Consider the following 26,884-nt stretch of genomic DNA (forward strand, 5'->3'; position numbering starts at 1 on the left):
TAATAAAAATTTTTTTAAAAAGAAGCAGTAATAATAAGTTGTTTCTGTTAGAGTTAAGAAGTGAGTCTTTTGCTTTCTGTTTTTAAGGTGAGCATTTGTAAGGTATATATACCTGTATTATAGTACAGACCAGTATGACAGTGATTGAAATTTAGCACAAATTTGGAATCAGACACACTGAAACCTGAGTCCCAGTAGCACGCCCTTGAGTAGCTGCTCTGGACCTGTGTTTCTTTATCAATAAAGCAGAAGAAAACAACACGTACCTGGCAGGGTTATTGTGAGGAATGGATTTTAATATCCACGTAAGATGCTCAGCAGACTGTTGGTGCACAGGAATAGCAGGTGCCGTTGACTGGGCAGAGACAGCCATGGGGGTGACGTTGTCCACTTTCGAGGTGTGAGCCTAGCCGGCTGCCACCGCAGCGGCAGCAGCAAGTCCGGGGGTGGGGAGGACCGTGGGGTGGCCGGTGTCTGCTCACAGACTCTAGGATTGCAGGTGACGAGTGCCCGTCCCCAGCAGAGCTTTGTCTTGCAGACTGATAACTTTGACGACTTCTGCCACGAGAAACTGGTCCAGATCAGCCCGCAGCTCATCCGGGCCAAGAAGATGCTGCAGGATGTGGGCACGGCCCGGTGCCGGTGTCTGCAGGCGCTGTCCCAGAGAAAGGAGTTCGTCGGCTGGGTCCGGGAGGCGCTAGGAGGTAACAGCCAGGAGTCTGGAGAGGGTTTCCAGACCGTTCTCTGTGTGGTGTTCCTGACCTTTGGGAAGTACCTCCCCTTGGTCACGCGCTGCGTGGCGGGCGGGAAGGCGGGCCTGCGTTCCCCGGGAAGATGGTGGAGTCACGTCAGCTTGGCCCTTCTCGCGTGTGGGCGCGGACCATCCCGCACTCTGTTCCTTGCACGCTCTCCAGGAACGGTCCGGGGTCCTTTTCTGCACAGTCTTGTGCCGTTCAGCTTTTCCTTTGGGTGGAGCGGGAAGAGCTCTTGTCCACGAGAGATTCTGTCCCAGCATCTCCATCGATGATGTCCATTTCTTGGCAGCATGTTAGTTCTGTAGCTTAGATGCCTTTGCCCGAGTTCAGAGTGAAGAAGGGGAGGTGGGACAGGAGGGCAGGGGGCAGAGCTGGTGTGCAGCGAGGTTGGGGGTCAGAGGCTGCCCTGGATCCAGTCTCATCAGAAGCTTCATGGCTTCCAACGGTGGACTTTTTGGTCTGCTTCTCTGAGACAGGGTCTCACTCTGTCGCCCAGGCTGGAGTGCAGCGGCACAATCGTAGCTCACTGCAGCCTCCAACTCCTGGGCCCAAGCCATCCTCCTGCCTCGGCGTCTCGAGTAGCTGGGACTGCAGGCACGGCCACCACATACCTGTGTTCTTATTGAAAGCAGAAAGTGGATAAAACCTTAAAAATTCATTGAACGTCCATATATAGCGTCGCTAAAGAATGCTGTGCAGGACAGAGCCTCGTGGCCGTGTTGGAGCAGTCCCGTGCTGACCTCCTCTCCTCTCTTCCCGAGGCATCAACGAGCTGAAGGTGTTTGTGGACCTGGCTTCCATCTCGGCGGGAGAGAACGACATAGACGTGGACCGGGTGGCCTGTTTCCACGACGCCGTGCAGGGCTACGCCCCGCTGCTGTACAAGCTGGACCCGGCAGCAGAGTTCAGCGTGTTCATGGAGCATCTGAAAGAACTGTGGAAGGCTCTGGACAACGACCAGCACCTGCCCGAGAAACTGGTAAGTCTTGTTCCTGCTCCAGAGCAGATCACATTGAATGCAGCGTTGCTCTGGCAACACTGCGGGAAACGCAAATGACGTAGGTTTGTGTGCAGCCATTTAAAGTGATGTTGAAAAAGTTTTTTTTCACAAGTGGAAATTCTTTCTCCATCTTGTTATGTTAGAAAGCGGGATACAAAATTACTCATAAACAATAGTAAACTGGCACAAAACACGTGGAAAAAATATTAAAAGAAAACATGCTAAAATGTTACCTTTATTTTTCTCTGAATGGCAGTAATTGTCATTTTATTCGGTCACTTTTGGATATTTTCTGTGTTTTCCACAATCGATGTAGATTAATTTTGTATCGGAAAAGGTGAACATTTAAGTGTAAGGAAGCTGCCTGTGCCAGGGTCTGAGCTGGCTCACAGGCCTACCCAGTCGAGGCACCCAGGGCGCTCAGCACACCTGGCTCCGCGGTGGCTGGCAGGATGTGATGGAGGCATGAGCAGGTAGAGCTGTCCTCACCTCTGCTGGAAGCCCATATCCAAACAGGTCTCCGTTGCAGTCTTCCCTTAAGTCTCTGATCACACTCGGGGACCACAATAGGACATCGGGCACTCACGCCCCCACAGCCCTGTTGCAGCCGGTGCCACTCCGCAGGGCTGCTCGAGTGGAGAGCCAGCCCGTGGCTGCTCACGCTCATCCACGTATCCAGAATCACAGGCCACGGGCACCAGGCGCTGGTGGAAACGTGGGCGCAGCCTCACACAGAAACAGCAACCCTACGTGACGGGTCCTGAGAAGGACAGGCAGGAGCACATGGGAGCCACCTGACCCTGCCATGGGCACTGGGGGACGGCCGTGCCCTGCACCTGGGGAGGAGTGACAGGAGCCTGCCCTGCGGAGCAGAGGTGGGAGGAGGCGCAGGAGGAAGAGGAGGACAGGGTCGCCGGGACCCTGGCCTGTACCTCTCCTTCTGTCCCAACAGCATGATTCTGCCAGGAACTTGGAGTGGCTGAAAACAGTGAAGGAGAGTCACGGGTCTGTAGAACTCTCGTCCCTGTCCCTGGCCAGCGCGATCAACAGCAAAGGCATCTATGTGATCGAGGCACCCAAAGGTGGCCGAAAGGTGAGTGACCCCAGTGCCCGGGCGCAGCTGTGGGCAGCACGTGCAGGCTGCTGCGCGCCCAGGGGCCTCTGCCGCTGGAAAACCGCCTCTAACGCGTGGACTTTCCCAGATTTCCCCAGACGCAGTTCTACGCCTCATCCTCCCTGAGGGTCACGGTGGCCACGAGGAGATGCGGGACTACTCTTTAGAGGAGCTGAAGGAGCTTTTAAACAAGCTGATGCTGATGTCTGGCAAGAAGGATCACAGCAACGCGGAGGTGGACCGATTTTCCGAGGTGAGGACGTGGCCGTGTGGGGCGCTGAGCGGCTGTGAGCATCTTCTGGCTTGGGCTGGGCGCTGTCGCAGCTGCCGCATTTGAGAAGGGGGAGGGTCTGAGCTGGGGTCTGAATGGCGAGACTGGCTCTGCTGTTAGGCCCACGGAGAGTGGAGGTCGCGAGTCGCACAGTGCATGTGGCCCCAGGTCGTGGCCTCAGAGAGAAGTCTACGGCGGGCTGGCCCTTGGGGTAGCAGTTCTCCTTGTGGTCCACAAAAGGAACTGTCACGAGCTGGCAGGTGGTCCACCATTCTGAAGAAACCACCCAGCGAATAGTTCTTAGCAACTTAAATTGCTTCACTTACTCTGCAGATCGGCAAGAATGCAAATGCATAAGATTTAGATGGCGTCCTTCATCCAAACAGAGACCTAGTGATACAGGTGCACCGGTTCTTGTAACAGTCCCTCAATTTTATTGTGGGTTCTTTCTTTAGAGTTCATTTGTACTTTGCAAATGGTAACCTTTATCTCTTCGACCTATTGCTTTCTAGCGACAGCCCCTCTTATTAGGCTGATGACACAGATGAGGAAGGAAGGCCTTCTGTGTGCTCGGGTCACACGGGGAACCAGTGCAAAGCAACAAACCCGAGTCCTTCTGTGATAAGCCTGTGTGTGGTTCTAACTAGCGTGTCACCCTCCAGGGCAGCTCTGCAGTGTCTTCTCCTGTCTCGTTCCCCAGGTGTTCTGCAGCGTGCAGAGGCTGGTCCAGGCCTTTCTAGATCTCTACTCTGCCGGGAACATGCTGTTCAGGAGCTGGACTGCCGAGATCTACTGCTCCCCCAGGAGGGACGTCTCCATCCGCATGGACTTCGGCCTGGGGCTGGTTAACCAGCTGACGGGGAGCGGGGACGTCGCCGGGCTGCTGGAAGCCATCTGCAGGCAGATGGAGCATTTCCTGGGCCACTGGAAGAGATTCGTGACCGAGAAGCGCATGGAGCACTTTCACCTCAACTTCTACACGGCGGAGCAGCTGGTTTACCTGAGCACCGAGCTCAGGAAGGAGACGCCCAGCGAAGCTGCCCTAACCATGCTGTCCTTCATCAAAGGCCACTGCACCCCAAGGGATGTCTTAAGGGCCTCCGTGGGGCACGACGAGGAGGCCGCCAGGTACTGCGTGCGGAGAGTGGTTAAGGAGTTGCACCTGGTGCTCTCCGAGTCCAGCCTGGTGGACAAGCTGAAGGCCATCATGGAAAAGTCCGTGGGCTGCTTGAGTGCCTTCCTGCCCGACTGCCTGGACCTGGAGGCCCTCGGCCGCTGTCTGGCTCACCTGGCGGTGATGGGCGGGCCCCCGCCGGAGCGGCAGCTCCCGGGAGGCCTGCACGTCGGCCAGCCCAACCTCGTCGTCTGCGGCCACTCGGAGGTGCTGCCAGCTGCCCTGGCCATCTACATGCAGGCCCCGGACCAGCCCCTCCCCACCTACGACGAGGTGCTGCTCTGCACCCCGGGGACCACGTTTGAGGAGGTGGCGCTGCTCCTGCGCCGCTGCCTCACCCTGGGCTCCCACGGGCGCAAGGTCTACAGCCTGCTGTTCGCAGACCAGCTGAGCTACGAGGTGGCCTGCCAGGCGGAGACCCTCTTCCAGAGCCTGTGCACGCAGCGCCACCGGGAGGACTACCAGCTCGTGCTGGTCTGCGACTGTGAGCGGGAGCACTGCTACCTGCCCTCGGCCTTCAGCCAGCACAAGGTCCTCGTCACTCCCCAGGCTCCCCTCGAGGCCATCCAGGCCTACCTGGCACGGCATTTCCACGTCCCAGAGCAGAGCCTGTCGGCGGCGGCCGCGTTCAAGGACCGCATGTGTGTTGGCATCGTGGCCTCGGAGAGAGCGGGCGTCGGTAATGAGAATGGGGGCACTGTCTCCGTCTCCCGGGGGGTACCGATGACCCTGGCCTCCTCAGCAGCGGGCGAGTCAGAGGAAGCCCTTCTGCAGGTGGAGACGCGGGTCTCGGGGGCCTGGCTCCGTGTATCAGAGCGGGACACCCTTTCTCACCTGGTTTCCCGCGTCGGGCGGTTCCTGGGACCCCCTACGCCCTTCCTCCTCTAAGCAAATTTCTCTGCAGTTTACTTTTTCCCCTTAAACTCCAGCAGTCTCTCTGGGGTTGACGCTGGTTGACAGAGCAGGGCAGCTGTGACTGCTCTGCCTGGAGAGAGGCTGATGCCTCTGGACCCGCCCATCAGTTGCCATCACGTCCCCCTGAAGAGAAACAGTGGTTTCCGTTCTCTTGCCCCACTAGCAATGCTACAGTCTGTCGGGACGAAGGTGCTCTTCCTCCCCTCCCCGCCCAGCGTGTCTTCGCTGTCAGTGTCACTCACAGTCAGGCTCTGCTTAATGACGTTCCCATTGACAGCAGACCACGTGTGTGGCGTTGGGCCCCTAAGATCAGAACACTGTATCTCAGTGTGCCTTTCTGTGTTCAGAGCCACAAACACTCGCACCGTGTCACGGTTGCCTGTGGTGCTCAGGACGGTCCAGGCGCCGCGGCTATGCCGTGTGGCCTCGGTGTGTAGTGGGCGAGACCTGCTACACCTAGGTTTGCGTAAGCGCTCTGTGATGGTCACACAGCTACTCGGCCGCCTAATGACCGCTTCTCAGAACGCATCCCCGTCGTCAAGTGACGCGTGACTGTGTTTACACTGCTGTCGTCCGTAGCAGGGAAATGGCCAGGACAGTGAGCAGGTGACAGCTAGGACACGTGAGGATTTGAAAGTGTGTTCTTCAATCTGATGCTATATTGCCTCGGTTTTAAATTTTATACAGAAGGAAGTAACTTCCAATAAATCTTCCTGCATCTTCTTACTCTGTCCACGGCCCTGGGACCTAATTTCCGTCTCTGTTATAGGAAAGTCTCTCTACGTGAAGAGATTGCATCACAAATTGAAGCTGATGACCAGCAAGAAAGTGCCTCTGAAAACCATTCGACTGATCGACCCTCAGGTGGATGAGAGCCAAGTCCTGGGCTCCCTCCTGCCGTTCCTGGCTGCACAGTATCAGAAGACACCCGTGATATTCCACGTGGATGTGACCTCTTCGGTAAGTGCCCTTGAACTTCAGCCGGATGGACACGTTGACAAAGACATAATCCCACACTGTGACTTTGCCTCCTCCCTGTGTAAGGAATTTCTTCTTTCTGCGTGGACAGTCCTGCCTCTCTTAACAATAGGGTGTGTTCTGAGAAATGCACCGTTAGGCATTTGTTCATAGATGTTCATAGCCGTGTGAACATCACCGAGGGTGCTTACGCAAACCCACGTGGTCCAGCCTACTGCACAGCGAGGCTTCATGGCCCAGTCTGTTGCTCAAGGCTGCAAACCTGGACAGCACGGCACTGTGCTGAATACTGTGGGAAATCGTAACATGGTGGCATTTGTGTATCTAAACACATCGAAACAAAGAAAAGTACGGTAAAAATGCAGTATCATAATCTCACGGGACCACTGTGGGACAGGTGACCGGTTCTCTGAAACGTTCACAGTGCATGATTGGTGCATGTCTGTATTAATGATCAGTATCTTTCTGTCAGAGAACAAAATAAGAGGATGCTTAGGATTGGAAGAACTCATCATCATTTTGTGTATTTGCAAACCCCTATGATTCTGTCCTTAGGTGCAGACTGGAATTTGGGTGTTTCTTTTCAAACTCCTCATCTTACAGTACTTAATGGATATAAATGGGAAGATGTGGCTCCGGAACCCCTGCCATTTATACGTCATTGAAATCCTGGAAGGGAATTCAGTGCTGCCCGGGAGGTCTTCGACACCGGTCTGTACCGCGGGGCATTTTCTCCTGGTTGGGAGGGTCTCCACTTCCTTCAGCGCCCACTGCAGGGGAGTGATGCGTTGCGGTGATGCACACTTTTGCCTTACTGAAGCAGCTGAGTGCAGTGTTAGTAGAGAAAATTTAATCTTTAAACTTGTTTTTAAATAACGTCTGGAATAAAAATACTCTTCTGGCCAGGCGCGGTGGCTCACGCATATAATCCTAGCACTTTGGGAGGCCAAGGTGGGAAGATCGCTTGAGGCCAGGAGTCCGAGGCCAACTTGAGCAAGAGCAAGACCCTATCTCTACAAAAAAATATAAAAGAAGCCAGGCATGGTGGCACATATAGTCCTAGCTACTCCGGGAGGCTGAGCCAGGAGGATCACTTGAGCCCAGGAGTTTGAGACTACAGTGAGATATGATGCCACTGTACTCTAGCCCAGGTGACAGAGCAAGACCTTGCCTCAAAAAAAAAAAAAGAATACTCCTCTATTAATCAGCAGTATCTTAAATTTGTTTGTTCAATTCAGGCATAATGCTGTATGTCACAGTTTAAATCCCAGCTGTGCACTGAACATGGTAAATTCATTTGCAGAGAGAAGTCATCTTTCTTGCCAGCTAAGATGGGAAGGAGACTTTTGTTGGAAACTTCTTAGCAAAAGGGAGTCCTATGCTCACACACATGTGTATACGTCTGTGCTTAATGGGGAAGTCTAGTTGCAGGAAGTTGGGCTAGAAAATGCCCTCTTTTCCTAAGAGTGCAGCTCCCACCATTCAGCCTCCAAAATACCCTAATGTGCAAAAAATATCCTATGTAAAAGTAAGCGTCTATGGGAAGCTACATATTTTTAAGTGATTTTTTTCATAAAGGTTTATCCAATATAGATCCCGTGGAGGGCTGAAACATGAAAAGCATTTGTTAGGAGACTTAGTTGTAACCATGTTATCCACGTCTCTCCTTTCCAGGGTGCACGGACCCCCCAGTTCAGTTTTCTTGACATCTTCCCAAAAGTCACCTGCAGGCCTCCCAAAGAAGTGCTGGACATGGAGCTGAATCCTGAGAGGAGCCATGGAGAGCCGGGGATGGATCTCATAGAGTTCTGCAGCGAAACTTTCCAAAGACCTTACCAATATTTAAAACGATTCCATCAAAACGAAAACCTCGACCTGTTTCAGTACCAAGAAGGCTCCATCGAAGGCACCCCGGAGGAATGCCTTCAACACTTCCTGATTTACTGTGGGGTGATAAACCCATCCTGGTCAGAGCTTCGGAATTTCGCGCGGTTCTTGAATTACCAGCTCCGAGACTGCGAGGCCTCTCTGTTTTGCGATCCAGATGTTATTGGAGACACACTGAAGGGCTTCAAGAACTTTGTGGTGACTTTCATGATCCTTATGGCAAGAGATTTTTCCACACCGACACTTGACACCTCTGACCAAAGCCCAGGGAAGCACACAGTCCCCATGGATGGGGTTAAGGAAGAAGATCTGGCCCCTTTCTCCCTCCGGAAGCGGTGGGAGTCAGAGCCCCATCCATACGTTTTCTTCAACGATGACCACACCTCCATGACATTCATAGGCTTCCATTTCCAGCCCAACCAGAATGGCGGTGTGGACGCCATCAACCACTTGACTGGGAGCGTGATCAAGAGGAACGTCATGACCATGGAGCTGTACAGTGGGCTGCTGCTTCAGAGGGTGCCCTTCAATGTCGACTTTGATAAACTGCCCAGGCACGAGAAGCTCGAAAAGCTCTGCCTGGCCTTAGGGATCCAGTGGCCCATTGACCCTGATGAAACGTACGAGCTTACAACAGACAACATGCTGAAGATCCTTGCCATTGAGATGCGGTTCCGATGTGGGATCCCGGTGATCATCATGGGAGAAACTGGCTGCGGGAAAACCAGGCTCATCAAATTCCTGAGCGACCTGCGGCGTGGTGGTGCCGATGCTCAAACGATAAAGTTGGTCAAGGTCCATGGAGGAACGACTGCAGACATGATCTACTCCAAAGTCAGGGAGGCTGAGGATATCGCTTTCCTCAATAAGGCCGAACATCAGCTGGACACCATCTTGTTTTTGGACGAAGCCAACACAACGGAAGCCGTAAGCGCTATCAAAGAAGTCCTGTGTGACCACACGATGGGCGGCCAGCCCCTGGCTAAGTGCTCTGGCTTGCATGTGATAGCTGCCTGCAACCCTTACCGGAAGCACTCTGAGGAGGCCATTTGTCGTCTGGAGTCCGCCGGTTTGGGCTACCGGGTCAGGGCGGAGGAGACGGCAGACAGGCTGGGCTCCATCCCCCTGAGACAGCTGGTGTACCGTGTCCATGCTCTGCCCCCGAGCCTGATTCCTCTGGTGTGGGACTTTGGACAGCTGAATGACACTGCTGAGAAGCTCTACATCCAGCAGATCGTCCAGAGACTAGTCGACTCCATCCGCCTAGAACCGGACGAGACTCGTGTGATCGCAGAAGTGCTTTCTGCCTCTCAGGGTTTCATGAGGAAGAGAAAAGACGAGTGCAGCTTTGTCAGCCTCAGGGACGTGGAGCGCTGCGTGAGAGTTTTCAAATGGTTTTACGACCACAGTGAGATGCTTTTAGTAAAACTGAATTCGTTGGTCTGCGAGTCCAACACCAGCAGAAGTCATGTCCAGAGAGACCCCATCCTCTGGTCCCTGGTACTGGCAATCGGCGTGTGCTACCACGCCTCTTTAGAAAAGAAAGATTCGTATCGCAGAGCCATTTGCAGGTTCTTTCCAGAACCGTATAATGACAGCAAGATTATTCTGGAGGAAATCACTCGAACACAGGATCTTTTTCTCAACGGTGTCCCTCTGAGGAAAACCATCGCCAAGAACTTGGCTTTGAAGGAGAACGTCTTCATGATGGTCATCTGCATTGAGCTCAAGATTCCTCTCTTCCTGGTGGGGAAGCCTGGCAGCTCCAAATCTCTGGCCAAGACCATTGTGGCAGACGCCATGCAAGGCCAGGCTGCTTACTCGGATCTCTTCCGGAGCCTGAAGCAGGTCCACCTGGTGTCGTTCCAGTGCAGCCCGCATTCCACCCCGCAAGGCATCATAGGCACCTTCAAGCAGTGCGCCCGCTTCCAGCAGGGGAAGGACCTGCAGCAGTATGTCTCCGTGGTGGTGTTAGACGAGGTGGGGCTGGCGGAAGACTCGCCCAAAATGCCCCTGAAGGCTCTGCACCCGCTGCTGGAAGACGGCTGCATTGAAGATGATCCTGCTCCTCACAAGAAGGTCGGCTTTGTGGGCATCTCCAACTGGGCCCTCGACCCCGCCAAGATGAACCGGGGTATCTTTGTGTCACGCAGCAGCCCCAGCAAGCGGGAGCTCATGGAGAGTGCCAAGGGCATCTGCTCTTCGGACAGCCTCGTTCGGGACAGAATCCAGGGCTTCTTTGCACCCTTTGCCAAAGCCTACGAGACAGTGTGCAGGAGCCAGGACAAGGAGTTCTTTGGGCTTCGTGACTACTACAGCCTCATCAAAATGGTCTTTGCCATGGCTAAAGCCTCTAATAGAAAGCCTTCCCCACGAGACATTGCACAGGCTGTCCTCCGAAACTTCAGCGGCAAAGATGACATCCACGCTCTGGACATTTTTACAGCCAGTTTACCCGAGGCAAAGTGCTCAGAAGAAGTCAGCACCGTGCAGTTGATCAAGCAGAACATCTACGGGGCTCTGCAGAAGGCGCCGGGCAGAGAGCTGGAGGACGTGGACTCTCGCTACTTACTCGTGCTGACCAAAAACTACGTGGCCCTGCAGATCCTGCAGCAGACGTTCTTCAGCGAGGGCCAGCAGCCGGAGATTATTTTTGGTTCCAGTTTTCCCAGGGACCAAGAGTACACCCAGATCTGCAGAAACATCAACCGCGTGAAGATCTGCATGGAAACGGGCAAGATGGTGGTGCTGCTGAACCTGCAGAACCTCTACGAGAGCCTCTACGACGCGCTCAACCAGTACTACGTCTACCTCGGGGGTCAGAAGTACGTGGACCTTGGTTTGGGGACCCATCGTGTCAAATGTCGGGTTCACCCAGACTTCCGCCTGATAGTCATCGAAGAAAAGGACGTTGTGTACAGACACTTCCCCATCCCCCTAATCAACCGGCTGGAGAAGCACTATCTGGACCTGAGCACTGTGCTGGAGAAATGGCAGAAGAACATCGTGGACGAACTCGAGACGTGGGTGGCGAAATTCATCCACATGAAGGCGGATCCGTTCCTAGCCAGACACAAGTACAGCCCTTCCGACGTCTTCATCGGCTACCACTCTGACACCTGCGCCTCCGTGGTGCTGCAGGTCACAGAGAGGCAAGGGCCCAGGGACCCGACCGAGGAGCTCTACCAGAAGGTGTCCATGGAGGCCAAACTGATCCTGCTGGATTGCGCCACCCCCGACGCCGTGGTCCGGCTGAGCGCCTCCTCGCTGGGCTTGTTCGCCGCCCAGGCTCTGTCTCGGGAATACTACCACACTCAGCAGCACAACTCCTTCGCGGATTTCCTGCGGGCTCACCTTCACACGACACACCTGGAACGCTGTGCCGTCTTCACAGAGGTGACCGTCTTTCTACAGTTTCACTCTATGCTCTTTCGCCTAAAAGTCCTGAATCCCTAGTGCCAAGATTCAGGATTCTTTTCAAGTCGGTGTACAGGGATCGTAGTGGATCATAGTGGGTATGCTGACACTTTTGGTTCTTCTCCGTGTTGAGAGCAAGGAGGTCAAGTATTTACGTGAGTTCCATTTAGCCAAGTTTTGAGTGTCTACTTCTGTGCGGGGCTCCGTGCTGACAGCAGCACCATATACAACATTCACGTCAACAGATGAAGCACCGAGGCTAAGTCCTGAGCTAAGGACACCGGGGATGTAAAAATCAATGGGCCCAGTGCTTGTCCTTGGTCTTGTCCACGTGTAATGTGGGAAGACTGGCACGTCATCCCTAGAGGCCGTGGATATTGTACGATAAGCGAATGCCATGTTCAGAGCAGAGAGGGGCAGCGCAGATCAGGATACAAGGGCAGACGAGATTTTCTCTAGGAGAGGCCCCTCCAGCTGGCCGGGAAGGGATCATGGGCAGAGGGCCTTCATGGGCGAAAGTTAAGGTGTGATACAGCACCTTCTGTGTAGGAGACCACAGGGCGCCATTGACCAAGCTTCGAATTCAAGGCTGTGAGTGCTGAGACGGGGGAGGAGGAGCCATCAGAGAGAACTCGTCGAGGGCCGTGTGGGTCGCGCTGCAGAGCTCTGTCTTTGCTGTGCAGAGGGGAGTGACGGAGGAGTGTGTGTTTAGACGCGTCCCTCTGCCGGGGTGATGGAGAGAGAGTCTGACGAAAGAAAGACCATTGTAGAAAAGACAGACCAGCCTGGAGGCTGCTGGAACAGGGTCGGGGAGAGGCGTGGACGGAACTGAGAAATGGGATGCAAATTGGCGGGCTAGGGACACCCACAGAGGGGCCCTGGGGGTGTAGTTGCGGAGGGAGGACTCCCCGGATTCCTCCCGAGAGGGCTGGAGGGTGGCTTCATTGTGATAGATAATCCAGGAATGAGCAACAGATTTTGGGGGGCCAATGGCAAAGTCCATTTGGGACGTGTTTTGCTGTCTGTCCTGCAGGTGGGTGTAGGAGGCTGGAGCTCAGTGGTAAAGCCAGGCCTGGAGATGGGATCTGTGAGCTAAGACCTCAGCATGTCTTAAGGAGCGCTTGGGTTTGCGCTATGGGGCGTGATCCACTGTAGAGGAGAACTGCTAACTGCTAACAGCGGGGGGGAAGGAACTGCTAACTGCTTCTGGAAGCAGAAAGCTAGATGGTAAGAAGTGGCATCTGTGCTGAGCCCTGAAGGGTCATGAGAATCTCAAGTAGGGACCAAAACAGGAAGGGACGCAGGCATCCAGGAAGGAGACTAAGGCATCTTTGGGGCAGGGTGAAGTGTTCTCTCCGATACCTTTTGATCCTGTAGGTTCCACTGGCCTCAGCACCGCCTTGGTTTTGAAAACTCTGTGGGTTTGGGTTCTTTCCCATCGGTACCAGCGCTGAGCCCGTAGAAGACGTCGGCTGAACATCCTCAATTTCTGGGATCTAAACCTACTTGAACTCTGGAAAATAATTTGCGTTTCCTAACTTTGCAGATCACCACTTTCTCCAGACTGCTGACGAGTCACGACTGTGAAGCCTTAGCGTTGGAGCTAGGAGGCGGGGCTCAGAAACCCACGGTCCTGTGGCTGCAGCAGTTTGACACCGAGCACGCCTTCCTCAAGGAAGTCCGGTGAGCTGCCCTGCCAGGCCTCCCCTCCCCGCCCCCACCAAGGTGTGTTTCTCCCGTGCGGCTCTGGTGCCAGCTTTGGTTAGCGAGCACTGGGGACGTGCGGCTGTGGGAAGGGTCACTGTTGAATCCCCGGGTGTCCTCCTCACTCTCACGTCCTGCAGCCCCGCACCTGCCATGACATCGTGCTCTGAAACCACTGTCCTCGTATCATGTTAGGAAGCATTGATTGGGTTTTTAAAAATTTCTCCACGACATTGTCTGTTCATCTTACAGGAGAAAAATCCCACCTGAGCGGTTCTTTCTACGTAGCCTTCCTATTTTCCATCACTTTGGGGAATTCTGTTATCCATTTTTTAGGACAGAGAACTCACTTGAATAATTTCCTTTTCTTTCAGAAACTGCTTAACTTGTGCAGCCAGATGTAAAATCCTCATTATTCAGACAGATTTTGAAGACGGAGTTCAGAGTGCTCAGTTCGTTGCCTCGGCTAAGTACGTTTTTTAGTATTTTCTTCAGAAAACTACCTAGGAAACCCAAAGTTTACTGAGGAGCTCCTAAAGAGTTTCTTCCAGGATAGTATCATAATAAATGTAGAAATGCCCCTACGCATTCCCCCATGTGGACTAGAGAAACTGGAGAGACGAAAAGAAAAGGCTAAAAACAACGCTAAGACGGTGAAATGCAGGAAGCGTGAATGATAGAAATTGTAACAGGACATAAGTGGATGTCCTTGAAGCATATGTGTGCAGAAATGCTTTAGTAATTGTTAACTTTGAATTACACATTTTTTATTTATTGCCAGTTCAAGCGCAATAACGGTATGTAAATGCTTTCGTTCATGTTTAGTGGACGTTTTTATCGTGTTCATAAGGGGAAATCTGAATTAACTATGTTCCCTTATTACTTAATTCCCTTATTGCTTACTGTTAAAGTGAAAGTGATTTCTGGGCCCTTTTAAAGCATGGGATGCCACGTTTCGCTTCATGGCTGAGCGGCATCCCAGTGAGAAACGGGCTCGGGAGAACCGCGTGCGCACAGAGCTCCTCCTGGAAGGGGAGGGCTCAGCCAGCCCCACCTGTGTCGTGGCGGGGCCGGCCTCTGCGGGGCACAGACAGGGGTTCTGGACAATAAACGGATGCCACTTCACAGCAGAGGGACACAGCAACGGGCAAGAAGACGAGCCTACTAAGAAAGGACTCCTCATCCCCTCCTGAGAGAAGAAATCACAGGCGTGGGGGTGTGAAGTTTATTTAAAGCCAGTCAAAATGGGAGGCCGCGAGACTGAGCCTAACAGCTCCGAGGACGCCCTGAGCAGCTGGGCTGTGTTGCTTTGTTTCTCTGCTTGTTCTGTTTTGATTTTTCTTTGTTTGTGAAATAGGTATTCTGCTGTGAATGAAATCAACAAGGTACAAGGAAACGAGGGCCGTGTCTTCGTCTATTTCATCACAAAACTGTCCCGGATGGGAAGCGGAACATCCTATGTGGGATTCCATGGAGGTAGGACCATAACATTAGTGAATGTATCTGTTTAGATACTGTTTGGGTTATTTGTCATTTGGTCCTGTGTTGTACATGTCTGAAATGATTAATGTTAATCGCAACAATTTTCAGATGCAATTAGATTTCTTACCACTAATTACTGTAAAAAACACTGATCTTGGGACTTGATGCTGCCTCACTTAGCATTTCCTTTACTTACTTGTAGGTAACCCCTGGATTAGTCCCTCTGGCCCCACCTGTTGTTAAGTGGACAACAGAGAGGAGATTCCTGACCCCCACTGGCATGAGTGCACCCATAGCTCGTGCCTGTCTCGGGGGCCGGGGATGGTATCTTCAAATCTTCCTCTCTCTTTTTTCTGAGTAATAGTGAACAACTACTTAGGATGTAGGAAAATCGGTATTCTAGAAGTAGGGAAATAAATTTAGTTTAATGAATTCACAGATAACGGAAGGCAGGCTTTGCCGATGCCTTGCTAATGACGATACAGCAAATCTAAGAACGCATTTATGAAAGAATCGCAGGCCTCGTCCAGATATCCTTCCCAAGTCTGTTATTTCAGGTCTTAAAACGGATTTTATGCTGAAGTTGTTCAGAGGCACATCAAGAAGTGGGTCGGGTGATTTCCGTGTCAGCACACGGAAAAGGGGTCAGTCTCCCAGTCATTCATTTACTGTCAGTGCAGCTGACACTCAGGACGTGCAGTGTGTCCCTGCTTGTGACTTACGAGAAGACGCGAGAAGATTCCTCGTGGCTTTGTTCTTCACAGGGCTATGGCGGTCTGTGCACATTGACGACCTCCGGAGATCCACAGTCATGGTTTCGGACGTGACTAAACTGCAGAGCGTCACGGTCAGCCAGCTGTTCGAGCCGGGAGAGCAGCCCGAGCGTGAGTGGCGAGGGGCCGATGGGCAGGCCTCAGGGGCGGGTGGTGCTGGCAGGCAGGGCCGTGCCGCCGTCACCTCCGCAGGAGCTCAGCACAGCCGTGGCATGACTGGTGACTCCTCTAGAGCACAGGGCCACGCAGAGGGTAAATAGTCCCATGTGCAGGAGTGGACCTCTGCGAGTAGGGACGGCCGTGGAAGTGAGTCAGCTCCGTCTGCCTCGGCTGCAGGCGGGAGGGAAGGAGTTGCCGCCGGTGGGCCGCGCTCAGTGGGTGCCTTTCGCGCTGGTCTTCATGACAAATATCCTCCTGTCTGGGGACCCACCACAGAGCTGGGGGCTGGGGACGCCTGGGAAGGTGGAGCCCAAGCATGCAGACCCCCAGACAGTGCTGCCGGCACTCCCGGTCCCACCTTCCGAGTGGTGACCGGATCGCATTGGCTCCGATTGCAGTGGAGATGGGACGTGGGGCGGAAGATGACCGAGAGGAGGCGATGGAAACAGAGAGTAGCAGATCGGGAGAAACGGCAGACGTGGACATGGAGACGGAAAGTTCTGGGAGGACGGAAGATGAAACCTCCCAGATGGGAGGCAGTGACGTAAGTTCTGGTTTTTCTGGCCCCCCCACGTGCTGCTGGGTGACACTTTTGAGCTGCATCTTCCTACTTTTCCCCCAGAAATTAGAGGAGTCAATGCAGCCGTACTGGGGGGGGCGGTTAGGCTGATGTCTCTCGTCCCCAACACGAGTGACCCTCTCCTGGCTGGTTGTCAGGGTATCAGCCAAGGGCACCGGTGCCGGCAGGTGGTAGGTTGGCAGTGTCGGCTGTCAGTGAAGACCACCCCGTGGTGCTTGGGTGCCTCACGGACACCTCCCTGGGGCTCACGGCAGTAGTTGGGTAGTTTGGCTTTTACCCGCCATGGACGTGGCAGACACGGAAGACTTGGCTGTCCCCATCGACAGGTGCGGATCCTGGACACCACCCGGCTGCTGAGGAGCTGCGTGCAGAGCGCCGTGGGGGTGCTCAGGGACAAGAGCGAGAGCTGCAGGCGCAACATGAGGAGGGTGGAGCTCCTGCTCGGCCTCTTCAGTGAGGACGACGAGTGCAGTGGTGAGTCTCCCGCCCCTCGCCCACCCCGTGCGGGCTCTTCCCGAGGAGTGTGACTCGTCCCGCCCGATGTCGAGGGGACGCCCTTCCAGGTTCCTGTGGCTCAGCAGAAGTGGCTGACACAGCGGGAATCTGAGAGCATCTCTCAAATTTCACTCCAGAGGTGGCCTGGCCAGAGGACTCCCTCCTGGCGGGCGGGTCGGAAGCCGCGGAGCCCGCAGGGCGGTGCCCGCGGATACGCTCAGTGTCCGTCCCCTCTGCCCTTGACAGCCTCTTTCCTGCGGGTGACCAAGATGCGCCTCCATGATCTTTTAAAGAAGCAAGAAGAGAACCACCTGCACAGTCTGAAGGAGTGGGTGGCGAGGGAGGCTTCGAACCAGGACGCCCTCCAGGAGGCGGGCACGTTCAGGTACCCAGACGGGAGCGCACGGGAGCGGAGTCTGCACCGCGGCGGGGTGTGGCCCCGTGTGCCGGAGCCTCCTCTCCAGCAGAGCGCCGAGGCTTCCAAACCTCAGAGCAAGTCAAAGCTGTTGTTTTTCCTCCAGGAGCACAAAACGAACCTGGGTGGTGGTTATATGGGGCTTGTTGGACTCTTTTCTCTACTTCTGTGTATGTTTAAAATTTTTCATAATAACAAAACTTGAAGAAATAGACATCTGTTCTTACAGGAGGTAAACGTTTACTAGCATGTTGTAAACCATGGGAAGGGAGCCTATTTTTGGTAATTAAATTAGAAAGGTGATATGCGGGGAGGGAACAGCAATGATTTTCCAAGTCCTGCTGCTCAAAGTAACGATGATGACAAAAATAGGACCCAAGAGTGTCATTACTGCCCGCGGTCCTTGACCCTTTGCTCGGGACTAACCCGCGATGACCTCTGAAGGCCACGTGTTTTCGGAGGAAGGTCTCCGAGACAGAGATCCCAGCCCTCCGGGCTTGCGGGGCCATAAACTGCTGACTGCCTCGTCTGCTCTCAGCTTCCTCGTCTCTAAGAGAAAGCTGAGTCCAGCCCTCGGTCCCCTTCTGCCTGCCGCACCTGCGCTCCGGGGCCACGTGGGAAAGAGCCGGCGCTGACAGGACAGGGCGAGCTTGCTGGCGCTCCGCACGGCAGGGGCTTCTCTGTTTCTGTTTTTTCCTCTAGTTCTCCTCGTTTCTTTCCTCGTTACACCTTCTGCAGGAATTTTGTAAGATCAGGTGTGGACCTGGAAATATTTTCGCTTCCCTTGGCTGCTGCTTGTGGGTTGCATTAATACTTCTCCAGATCCGCACGTCCAGCCCCCGCTTCGGCTGCCCCTGGGTCGCAGGGTGTCTTCCGTGGGCGAGTGTGCAGCACCGCCCAGCCGCTTTTCCCTGCTCTGCTGGTGACCACAGCACCGAGGACTGGCTCTGTCCCTTCCACGGGCACCAGCAACGTCTGCCCGGCTGCTGAGTCTGGGGTCAGAACTGTGCCTGTTCACACCACCTGTTTCAGAGCCGGGCGGTGCTCCAAGGGCCGCTGGTTGACTGTTACGAGACTTGGGGACCAGCTTGGGAATGCCATGGTCTCTGGACTTCAGTCATTTGCTGCCTTGGGATGGGACAGCCCAAATCCTTGGAGTCCTTCTCTCCCGGCTCCCAGCTCTGCGCACCCCTCCAGATACAGCCGAATAAGGCTCAGCAGCTCCCGTGGGCGGCTTTGACCTCTCGCTTTTGTAGCGCTGTTCTCCTCCTGGCTGCGTGAACATCTCAGCCAAGGCGATCGCTTTGCTCAGTGGCAGGCTTAGTTTGCTCGCTAGACATTTTAAGATTCTCTTTAGGTTCCCGTGTGTTATAAACTTTAAAAAGTGTTTCTTTTTATTCTTTTCAAAATAGAGCCTTCATTTCTCTTCCCAACGTTCTTAGAATTACAAAGAATACCTAGTAATTCTTATCCTTTACCACAAGAATTTTGAAATGAAATACAGAGGTTTTATAGGTAAACACTAATTATAACAAAATGTAATGTACTTAATTGAACCATTATCTATATATCTATAAAATAGCCAGATATACGAAAACATCGACAACTAAAACTAAGTTCTAGATAAACATGCTTTCTTGTTTAATGTGATCTGGAACAAACTTATTTTGGTCTCTTCCACTTTGTTATGTTCTATCCACAACTGATTTTTTTCTTAAAACATTGATTCTTTTTCTGGCCGGGCGCGGTGGCTCACGCCTATAATCCTAGCACTCTGGGAGGCCGAGGCGGGCGGATTGTTTGAGCTCAGGAGTTCGAAACCAGCCTGAGCAAGAGCGAGACCCCATCTCTACTAAAAATAGAAAGAAATTAATCGGACAACTAAAAATATATAGAAAAAATTAGCCGGGCATGGTGGCGCATGCCTGTAGTCCCAGCTACTTGGGAGGCTGAGGCAGGAGGATCGCTTGAGCCCAGGAGTTTGAGGTTGCTGTGAGCTAGGCTGATGCCACGGCACTCACTCCAGCCAGGGCAAAAGAGTGAGACTCTGTCTCAAAAAAAAAGAACATTGATTTTTTTTCTAAATGAGTTGGTCATTATTTTCTTTATTTATAGGAATTAGATGACTTGTTCTGGAAAACAGTTACATGTATTAAAAGCAAGTACTACTTCACCTTTTCAGGGACCTAATTACAGTTTATTAGATGTAGAATTACGCTCCATTCCAGTTCTGCCTCTAATCATAGATATTTCCATTTGTGAGTTTCTTTTCTAGTACTTAGAAATTATGAAAATTTCAGTTTACAGCCATAGCTACGGTGCAGCAATTAGTAGACTAGATGTTTTGCTGATGCTCAAGAAGGAATGAAATGTCCAAGGATGGCAGGTACCGCGCCGTGGTTACTTTCAACTGTGACGGGGTCCCCTCTGTCTCCTGTGTTGCAGGCAGACCCTTTGGAAGCGAGTCCAGGGTGTTGTCACACCTCTCCTGGCGAGTATGATATCGTTCATCGACAGAGACGGAAACCTCGAGCTCCTGGCCAGGCCAGATTCTCCACCCTGGGCAAGAGATCTTTGGATGTTTATTTTCAGAGACATTAAGCTTCTGAACATTCCTCTTGTGATGAATAACGCAAGGTGAATAAAGACTTTCTTTTGATGGAAAGGAGGAAAAAATCATAATATAGCAACACTTTTAGTATGTTCTTCCAAGCGTTTGATAAAACACAGATACTGCCTTTAGAATAACATTTATGTTGGCTCTTTTTGCTGCCTAGAGGATTATGGCGTTGCAAAAGGAAGTTTACTGAAGTTCTGAGAAATCCTTATTTCATTACCACCCTCTTCATTTCCCTGCTTTCAGAGCGCCCACTATAGCTGGAGTAGCCGGATGCAAACGGGTGTGTGACGGGGCCGCCGTGCTTAGGAGAGCTGTGGTCCGTGTTCCCCTTTCCTGTCCCTCGGTCCACGGGAGGAGCTGCACAGCCCACTCCTCAGCCTGACCTTACAGAGCTCAGCTCAGCTGGCCTCCGGAGAGCTTCCTCTTTGCATTCAGGGGGCTTCAGTTCTGGGACATGGGTTAATAAGGAATATATAAATATAAATAAGCGGAATTCTGAATTGCCAGAGGAAGCTCTTACTTAGAAGACAAGGTGCTGCTGATGTTCGAGAAAGAACCGCTCTGACAAGTTGTGCTCTGTATTAAGAGGAATCAGAGAAGAACAGGTTCGGGTACTAGAAGACTTGTTCTGCCAGAGATTGTGGGCAACTTACTCCACCAGCCTTCGTTTGTTTTTGTCTGTAAAGCAAAGGGATTGCGTGAGGTAGTCCCCTAGTTCCTTCACGACAGAAACCCTGAACTGTAGAGCGGACCGCAGCTGTCTGTGCAGCCTCTCAGCACCCCGTGTTCGGGGACTGAAGGGAACTGAGGACAGCGGTTCTTGCCGTGTATTCTGAGTGACGTCTCACAAGCCACATTCTTGTCCTTGTTCGCCTCCTTGCAGACCTCAGAGTGAGATGTCCTCCATCATGGTGCAGAACTACATGAACCTTTCCGAGAATGCTTCCAATGACGTCCCGTTTAGCTGGAGAATCAAGGACTACCTGGAGGAGCTTTGGGTGCAGGCTCAGTATATCACAGATGCGGAAGGTGAGGCCACCCCGGGACAGGGAGGTCTGGCACGGGTGAACCAGCCTGTTACTCACAGAGACTTTGCCTGACCATAAGCGAGTAGACAGACGGCTGTCTATCCCGAGGTTCATTTTGGAGGTTTTAGTTTTCGCACTGTTTGTGGAATAGCCTCAAATGTGTGCCATTCCTTCATCTAAAGTTTCTGCGGAAGGAGCGAGAGTCCCCAGCAGGGATCAGGAGCCTTCCGGTCCCATGGCAAAGGGAGCCGTGAGAGGAGTGTCAGTGCCATGGTGGCCAGGGGTGCGGCGGAATGGGGCGCATTCTGGCAGGATAGGACTGTTCCCTGCCACAAGCTGGGCATTCCCGTTCCGAGGTTTCTGGAAACTCGGGCACGAAACTCAGGGGATATCTTCAGCTGTGCCTTTCACGGAAAATGCCAGCCCCTAGAGCATCCTCTTCCCCCACACTGAGCTGTCAGTGCCTCCGGGTCACACAAGCCCAGGCTGGCGCTCGCTCTGCTGCTGAACGCCAAGGAGTTTGGCCACCGTCATTCCAGAAACACCAAGGATTACGCAACATTTTTGGAAAAGGCGTCTTTCATTCATGAAATAACCTTTTCACCATTTCCTTACAATACTGGTGAAAACACTCAGATGAGCTTATTTTTCTAGCCAAGCATTCTGCCGCTTTTCCTGGACAAACTTGAAGTAGTCTTTGCCCTTTTTCCAGGGCAGTGCTCTGACCGACCCTGCTTTCCTGTGATACGAGCCCCTTGGGGCCGGCTCCCCATCCGCTAGAAGCCAGATCTTTCTGGTGTGAGGCTTCTGTGTCCCCAGCCCCTCAAGAGCAGCCCACTCGCTCCTGATTTACTGGGACCCTGGGTTCCTGGGCATGTTGGGACTTGTAGACATGCAACATACAACTCTGGTCTCTGACTCCAGACGGTTTTTACCCTTTGGGGCTAACTTGGCTGTTTGTGACCAAAATTTACCATCGATTCTGCCTTCCTTCTCTATTCCACTGGAAAATACCTTACATGTCTAGACAGTGACCGTCCCTTTTATGCCCCATAAGATCAGGCAGTTGGGGCCCCTTATCTGGGCTCCCACCCGGCAGAGCCTTGCCCGCTGCTGCCGCTCACCACGGCCCTGCTCCTGCATGGGCCAGCCGGGCTCTTCCGCACGTGAGGGGAGACTCGGGATTTAGAGTCGCGCTCCACGCCACTCTCCGGTTTCCTCTCTGCAGGGGTGTCACGGAAGTTAGTGGAAATCTTCCGGCAGACTCCGCTGGGCGTGTTTCTCGCCCAGTTCCGTGAAGAGCGGCAGCAAGAGCTTCTGCAGCGCTACTGCGCGGACTTTCTCCTCCTGACCATGAGCATGTCCACGCCGGAGGAACTAAAGGTAGAGACTGACACGGGGTCAAGTGTGCAGCTTGTGTGCTGTGGACCGGACGCAAACGCAGGCACGTGTCCTCGGCTGCGGGGAGCCGACGGGTGGGGGAAAACATGCCGTTTTTGTAATTTGAAAATATATACTAAAAACTTTTTCGAACCCCAGCTTCTGCAGATGGCTCTGTGGTCCGGCATCAGTGAACTGAGAGCAGCGTCAGGAGGGCCGGAGCAAGGGGTCTCCTTACCTTGGGTGCACCTCGCCTACCACCGCTTCAGGAGCCGGCTGCAGAACCTCTCCAGGATCTTGAGCATCCACCCCCAAGTTCTACGGAGCCTGGCGCAAGCCTCGCGGAGCCACGACCTGGCTGGCCGTGAGATGGTATGGCCCCTCTGGGGGAAGGCCCAGGCCTCGGCCAGCCCCACGCAAGTGTAGGGGTGCTTCCAGCTCCACCCTGGGAATGGAAAGCTTGGGGGGCTGTGCTCCCAACAGGAGGCTTCTTCACGCGGCACACGTGTCAGTATAACTCAGAGATGTTAGGAACACATCTAACTAATGCTTCCTATATCTCAACACAATAAAAGATTAGGTTACAAGCCTGGAACACAAGAACACACTGGGCGAACAGCCAGGCCTCTGGCCTAAGGGTTTAGAGCAGCCCCCAAAAAAGGAAAAAGGTGGGGAAGGAGGGCCATAGCTCAGGCACGCACCCGTTCCCATGTCCCCAGACACTGGATGCGTTTGCAGCGATGGCCTGTGTGGAAATGCTGACGAGAGACGCCCTGAAGCCCAGCCCCCAGGCCTGGTTGCAGCTGGTGAAGAACCTCTCCATGCCGCTGGAGCTCGTCTGCGCCCACGGGCACGTGCACGGCAGCAGAAGGCTGACCGAAGCTGTCAGGGAAGTCAGGTGAGGCCCAGGAGCCCGTCCCTGCTGCCTGTGCCCGCCAAGGGCCTGCCACGTCCTGGGCACGTCCGCGAGAAGCACTAGCAGATACTCCTGCTGCGGGAAGGGCTCTTTCCTCTCTCACTCGCTTTGCGTTTGTCGAACCCTTATTAAGCGCCGGGCATCTCGTGATGCTGCGGACACAAACGAAGGCTGCGCGTTCAGGGAGCGGATCGTCGTGATGCCGCATGGGGAAGGCTGCGCAGAAAGGAGCAGTTAGAAAGGACACCGGGGTGGGCGGGACGGGCGAGGAGGGTACAGGCCATCAGGGTCAGAGAGACGGTTCCCGCGCCACTGGGCTCTCGAGGCGAGGTGGGACTGAGCCGGTCGCGGTGGCGGCGTGTGCTGAGGGAGGGCGTGTGGGAGTCGAGTCTCGTCTGAGCGGAGCGTCTGAGAGCGGGCACGGGTGGCGGGTCGGGGAACGCGTCACAGGCGTCCGTGCGGAATCCCTGCTGCCGGCCTGTGCCCGGGGCCCTCTCTTCTCTCCCTGTCCTCTGCCTCCACACCTGCCTCCCTCCCCCCGTCCTTGTTTTGTCCCTGAGTGAGTGACACCCCTCTTTTGACAGAAACCAGTGGAATCGGATTTTTTCCACTGCACTCTTCGTGGAGCATGTGCTCCTGGGGACGGAGAGCCAGGTCCCCGAGTTAAGCAAGCTGGTGACCGAGTACGCCTTCTTGCTGGACAAGGTGAGTACGTGGGCTCGGCTTGCGGTGAGGACGGGTCCGCCTCTTCGCACAGCGAGGAGTGATGAGACGTGACCTGCGCTCGTGTGCAGGTCAGTGCGCTCCCCTCCAGCTCGCCGAGAACTTGTCTAGAGGGGTAAAGGAACGTGCTTTCATCAACAAGCCAGTACATTTTCAATGTCTAATCGCTTCATTATTTACCTTCTCCTGTAAGTCGGGGCGTATCGTTCAGGGTTCTGTCGCGTAAGGAGAAACTCTTGCAGGAATCGCATGCAGACAGGGACCCGTGCAGGGAACAAGCTAGTGAAAACTCGGGGAGCAATTACCGGGCTTCTGGGGTAACCCCAGAGCAGACCACCAGCCTGGCTCTCTGGGGGAGCTGCTTGTTACCGTTGCCACGGTCAAGGAGACAAGATGCAGGAGAATGCCACTGGGATTGGGGACTTCAGAGCAGAGTGCTGTCCATGGGACCGAGAGAACAGGAAGCCACCACGCCGCTGCCCCTTAACACCCTTTATACAGCTAGTGACAGCACTGGACAGCGCCCCTGCAGAAAGAGCCACCGACTCTGTGACCAAGCGACGACGGCTGCTCAGCAGAACACGGCCTCTGCCTCGCTCACCCCGTGGCCTGCACAGGGCCACGTCCAGAGGTCTTGCCGTCAGGGTGTCTGAGAACGGCAGCTTTAGCCGTCCAGCCTCGGATGCAGGAGGACGTACTGAGGAAGGTTGGCGTGGATGCTACACGCCGTCTCCGCAGACATGGCCGAAATGTCAGCGGCTTAAACACAGCACCAGCTTATTTCTCGCTCACAGAGCAGGGTGGGCGCAAGCAGCCCGGAGCTAAGGGACCAGCTCCCCAGAGTGAGGCATCCCCACTCCTGTCTCGTCCCTTTGTCGTCCTTAATGTGCAGCCTCAACCCTGTGGTCTTAGAAGGCTGTTGCTGGTGTCACAGCCCCCAGGACAGAAGGCAGGGGAGGCGGAAGGCACACCCACGCTCTTCAAGAGCGCAGCCCGGGACGCGTGCGCACTCGGCATGCTCTGCCTCTCAAGGCGTCACAGACCACAGTCTTTCCAGAAGTTCTGCAGATCGTAAGGGCGCCATCAGCTTTTCAGTCCGTAACATCCCCGTCTTTGCCATCTTCCACCCAACTGGGCCACTGCCATGTTTATTTTTATTTCAGTAAAATACACATAGCATAAAATTTACCATTCTAACCATTTTTAAGTGTACGATTCGGTGACATTAACTACGTTCGCACTGTTGTGCAGCCGTCACCGCTCTGTCCCTCCAGCACTGTTTCATCTTCCCAAATCGAAACTCTCTCTCCGTGAAGCACTGACTTCCCGTCCCCACTCCCCAGCCCCTGGCAACCACATTCTGCTTTCTGTCTCTAGGGACTGGACTATTCAGGGACCCACGTAAGTGGAATCGTACAGTCATTATCCTTTTGTGTCCGGCTTATTTCACTAAGCATGAGGTTTTCAAGGTTCACCCGTGTTGTAGCATGTGTCGGGATTTGCTTCCTTTTTAAGGTGGATAATATTCTGTTGTATGGATAGACCCTCTTTGTTTTTCCATTCGCCTGTTGATGGACATGTAGTTATGTCCACCTTTCGGCTACTGTAAATAATGCTGCTGCGAACATGGGTGTACAAACATCTGCTTGGGTCCCTACTTTTAATTCTTTTGGATATGTACTGAGAAGTGGAATTCCTGGATCCTATAATTCTGTGTTTAAATTTTTGAAGAATTACCAGGTTGGCTTCCACAGTGGCTGTACCATTTTATATTCCTACCAGCAATGCACCAAGGTTCTGATTTCTCCATATCCTGGCCAACACCTGTTATTTTCCCTTTTTCTGATAATGGCCATGTTAATTGGTGCGAAGTGGTATCTCATTGTGGTTTTAATTTGCACTTCTCCAGTGACTAGTGATATTGAACATCTTTTCATGTGCTTCTTGGGCATCTGAATATCTCTTTGGAGATATGTCTATTCAAGTCCTTTGCCCATTTTTGAATTGGCTTGTTGATTAACAAAACACATTTATCGGGCTATTAAAAACACACACATCATTTCCAAGTAAGATTAATCCTGGGAATTCAAGGATGGCTCAAAATCAGAAAAATCTGTAAATGTCATCAGTTACATAAATTAAAAGGTAAACTCTAAATGATCATTTCAAAAGGTGGAGAAAAAGCATTTGATGAAATTTATGATTTGGGAAAAAAAATACTCTTGGCAAACTATGAATAGAAGGGAACTCTCCTTAAGCTTGTACTGCCCAAGGGTTTACATAATATCAGAACATCTACACAAATATCACGCCTAACCACAAAATTCCATACGCATAGCGATTAAACTCACTAATTGTGTATCCCTGAAGATGTGTATTTCCTAGAAACCAGGGCTTCCATTTCTTTTTTCTCTTTCTTTCTTTTTTCTTCTTTTTGAGACAGAGTCTTGCTCCATCATCCCAGGTAGAGTACGGTGGCATCAACCTAGTTCACTGCAGCCTCAGATTCTTGAACTCAAGCATCCTCCTGCCTCAGCCTCCCGAGTAGCTGGGACTGCAGGTGTGCACCACCACACCTGGCTAATTTTTTCTATTTTTGGTAGAGACTGGGTCTCCCTCTTGCTCAGGCTGGTCTTGAATGCCTGACCTCAAGCTATCCTCTTGCCTCAGCCTCCCAGAGTGCTAGGATTATAGGCGTGAGCTCCTGTGCCCAGCTCCATTTCTACTGTAATAGAGAAACTTCCCATTTGTACTCAGGCAGACACATGTAAGAATGTTGAATACAGGAATGTTGGGAATTGTGAAAAATTGCAAAAAATCTAAATGCCCATTAATTGGAAAACAGGTAACCGGTATATTCATCAATGGATTCCTTATAGCACGTAGCAAGAATGATCTGGACCTACGTGTGTTAGTGCAGAGTGCAAGCTGCAGAAGCCTACGTGCGGTGTGTTGTCATTGATACCAAGTTTTAAAACATTCAAAACAATCACACAGTGTGTACGCATGCACGCAGATATCTTAAGAGCAGAAATTTAGGGATGTGGCTATCTCTGTGGGCGGGGGAGGGGAATGTGATCAGAGAGGGATGTGGAGTT

General features: G+C 53.0%; 1 protein-coding gene across 1 annotated transcript in view; it reads left to right on the forward strand.

Annotated features, from left to right (window-relative positions):
- RNF213 (ring finger protein 213) overlaps window positions 1-26,884 on the forward strand; it is a 94,703-nt gene that overhangs the window by 44,519 nt on the left and 23,300 nt on the right. The window contains exons 21-41 of the mRNA XM_012663084.1: window positions 539-704; window positions 1,517-1,734; window positions 2,708-2,848; window positions 2,958-3,122; window positions 3,841-4,993; window positions 5,999-6,189; window positions 6,763-6,918; window positions 7,882-11,490; window positions 13,058-13,194; window positions 13,590-13,685; window positions 14,573-14,691; window positions 15,462-15,581; window positions 16,028-16,173; window positions 16,536-16,683; window positions 16,951-17,089; window positions 19,565-19,756; window positions 20,623-20,768; window positions 21,996-22,150; window positions 22,307-22,519; window positions 22,867-23,045; window positions 23,648-23,768. Of these exons, the coding sequence (XP_012518538.1) occupies window positions 539-704; window positions 1,517-1,734; window positions 2,708-2,848; window positions 2,958-3,122; window positions 3,841-4,993; window positions 5,999-6,189; window positions 6,763-6,918; window positions 7,882-11,490; window positions 13,058-13,194; window positions 13,590-13,685; window positions 14,573-14,691; window positions 15,462-15,581; window positions 16,028-16,173; window positions 16,536-16,683; window positions 16,951-17,089; window positions 19,565-19,756; window positions 20,623-20,768; window positions 21,996-22,150; window positions 22,307-22,519; window positions 22,867-23,045; window positions 23,648-23,768 (7,710 nt within the window). The remainder of the gene's footprint in view (window positions 1-538; window positions 705-1,516; window positions 1,735-2,707; window positions 2,849-2,957; window positions 3,123-3,840; window positions 4,994-5,998; window positions 6,190-6,762; window positions 6,919-7,881; window positions 11,491-13,057; window positions 13,195-13,589; window positions 13,686-14,572; window positions 14,692-15,461; window positions 15,582-16,027; window positions 16,174-16,535; window positions 16,684-16,950; window positions 17,090-19,564; window positions 19,757-20,622; window positions 20,769-21,995; window positions 22,151-22,306; window positions 22,520-22,866; window positions 23,046-23,647; window positions 23,769-26,884) is intronic.

Source organism: Propithecus coquereli, unplaced genomic scaffold (genome assembly GCF_000956105.1).
Source record: "Propithecus coquereli isolate 6110/MARCELLA unplaced genomic scaffold, Pcoq_1.0 Scaffold794, whole genome shotgun sequence".
In the NCBI taxonomy this organism is placed as follows: Eukaryota; Metazoa; Chordata; class Mammalia; order Primates; family Indriidae; genus Propithecus; species Propithecus coquereli.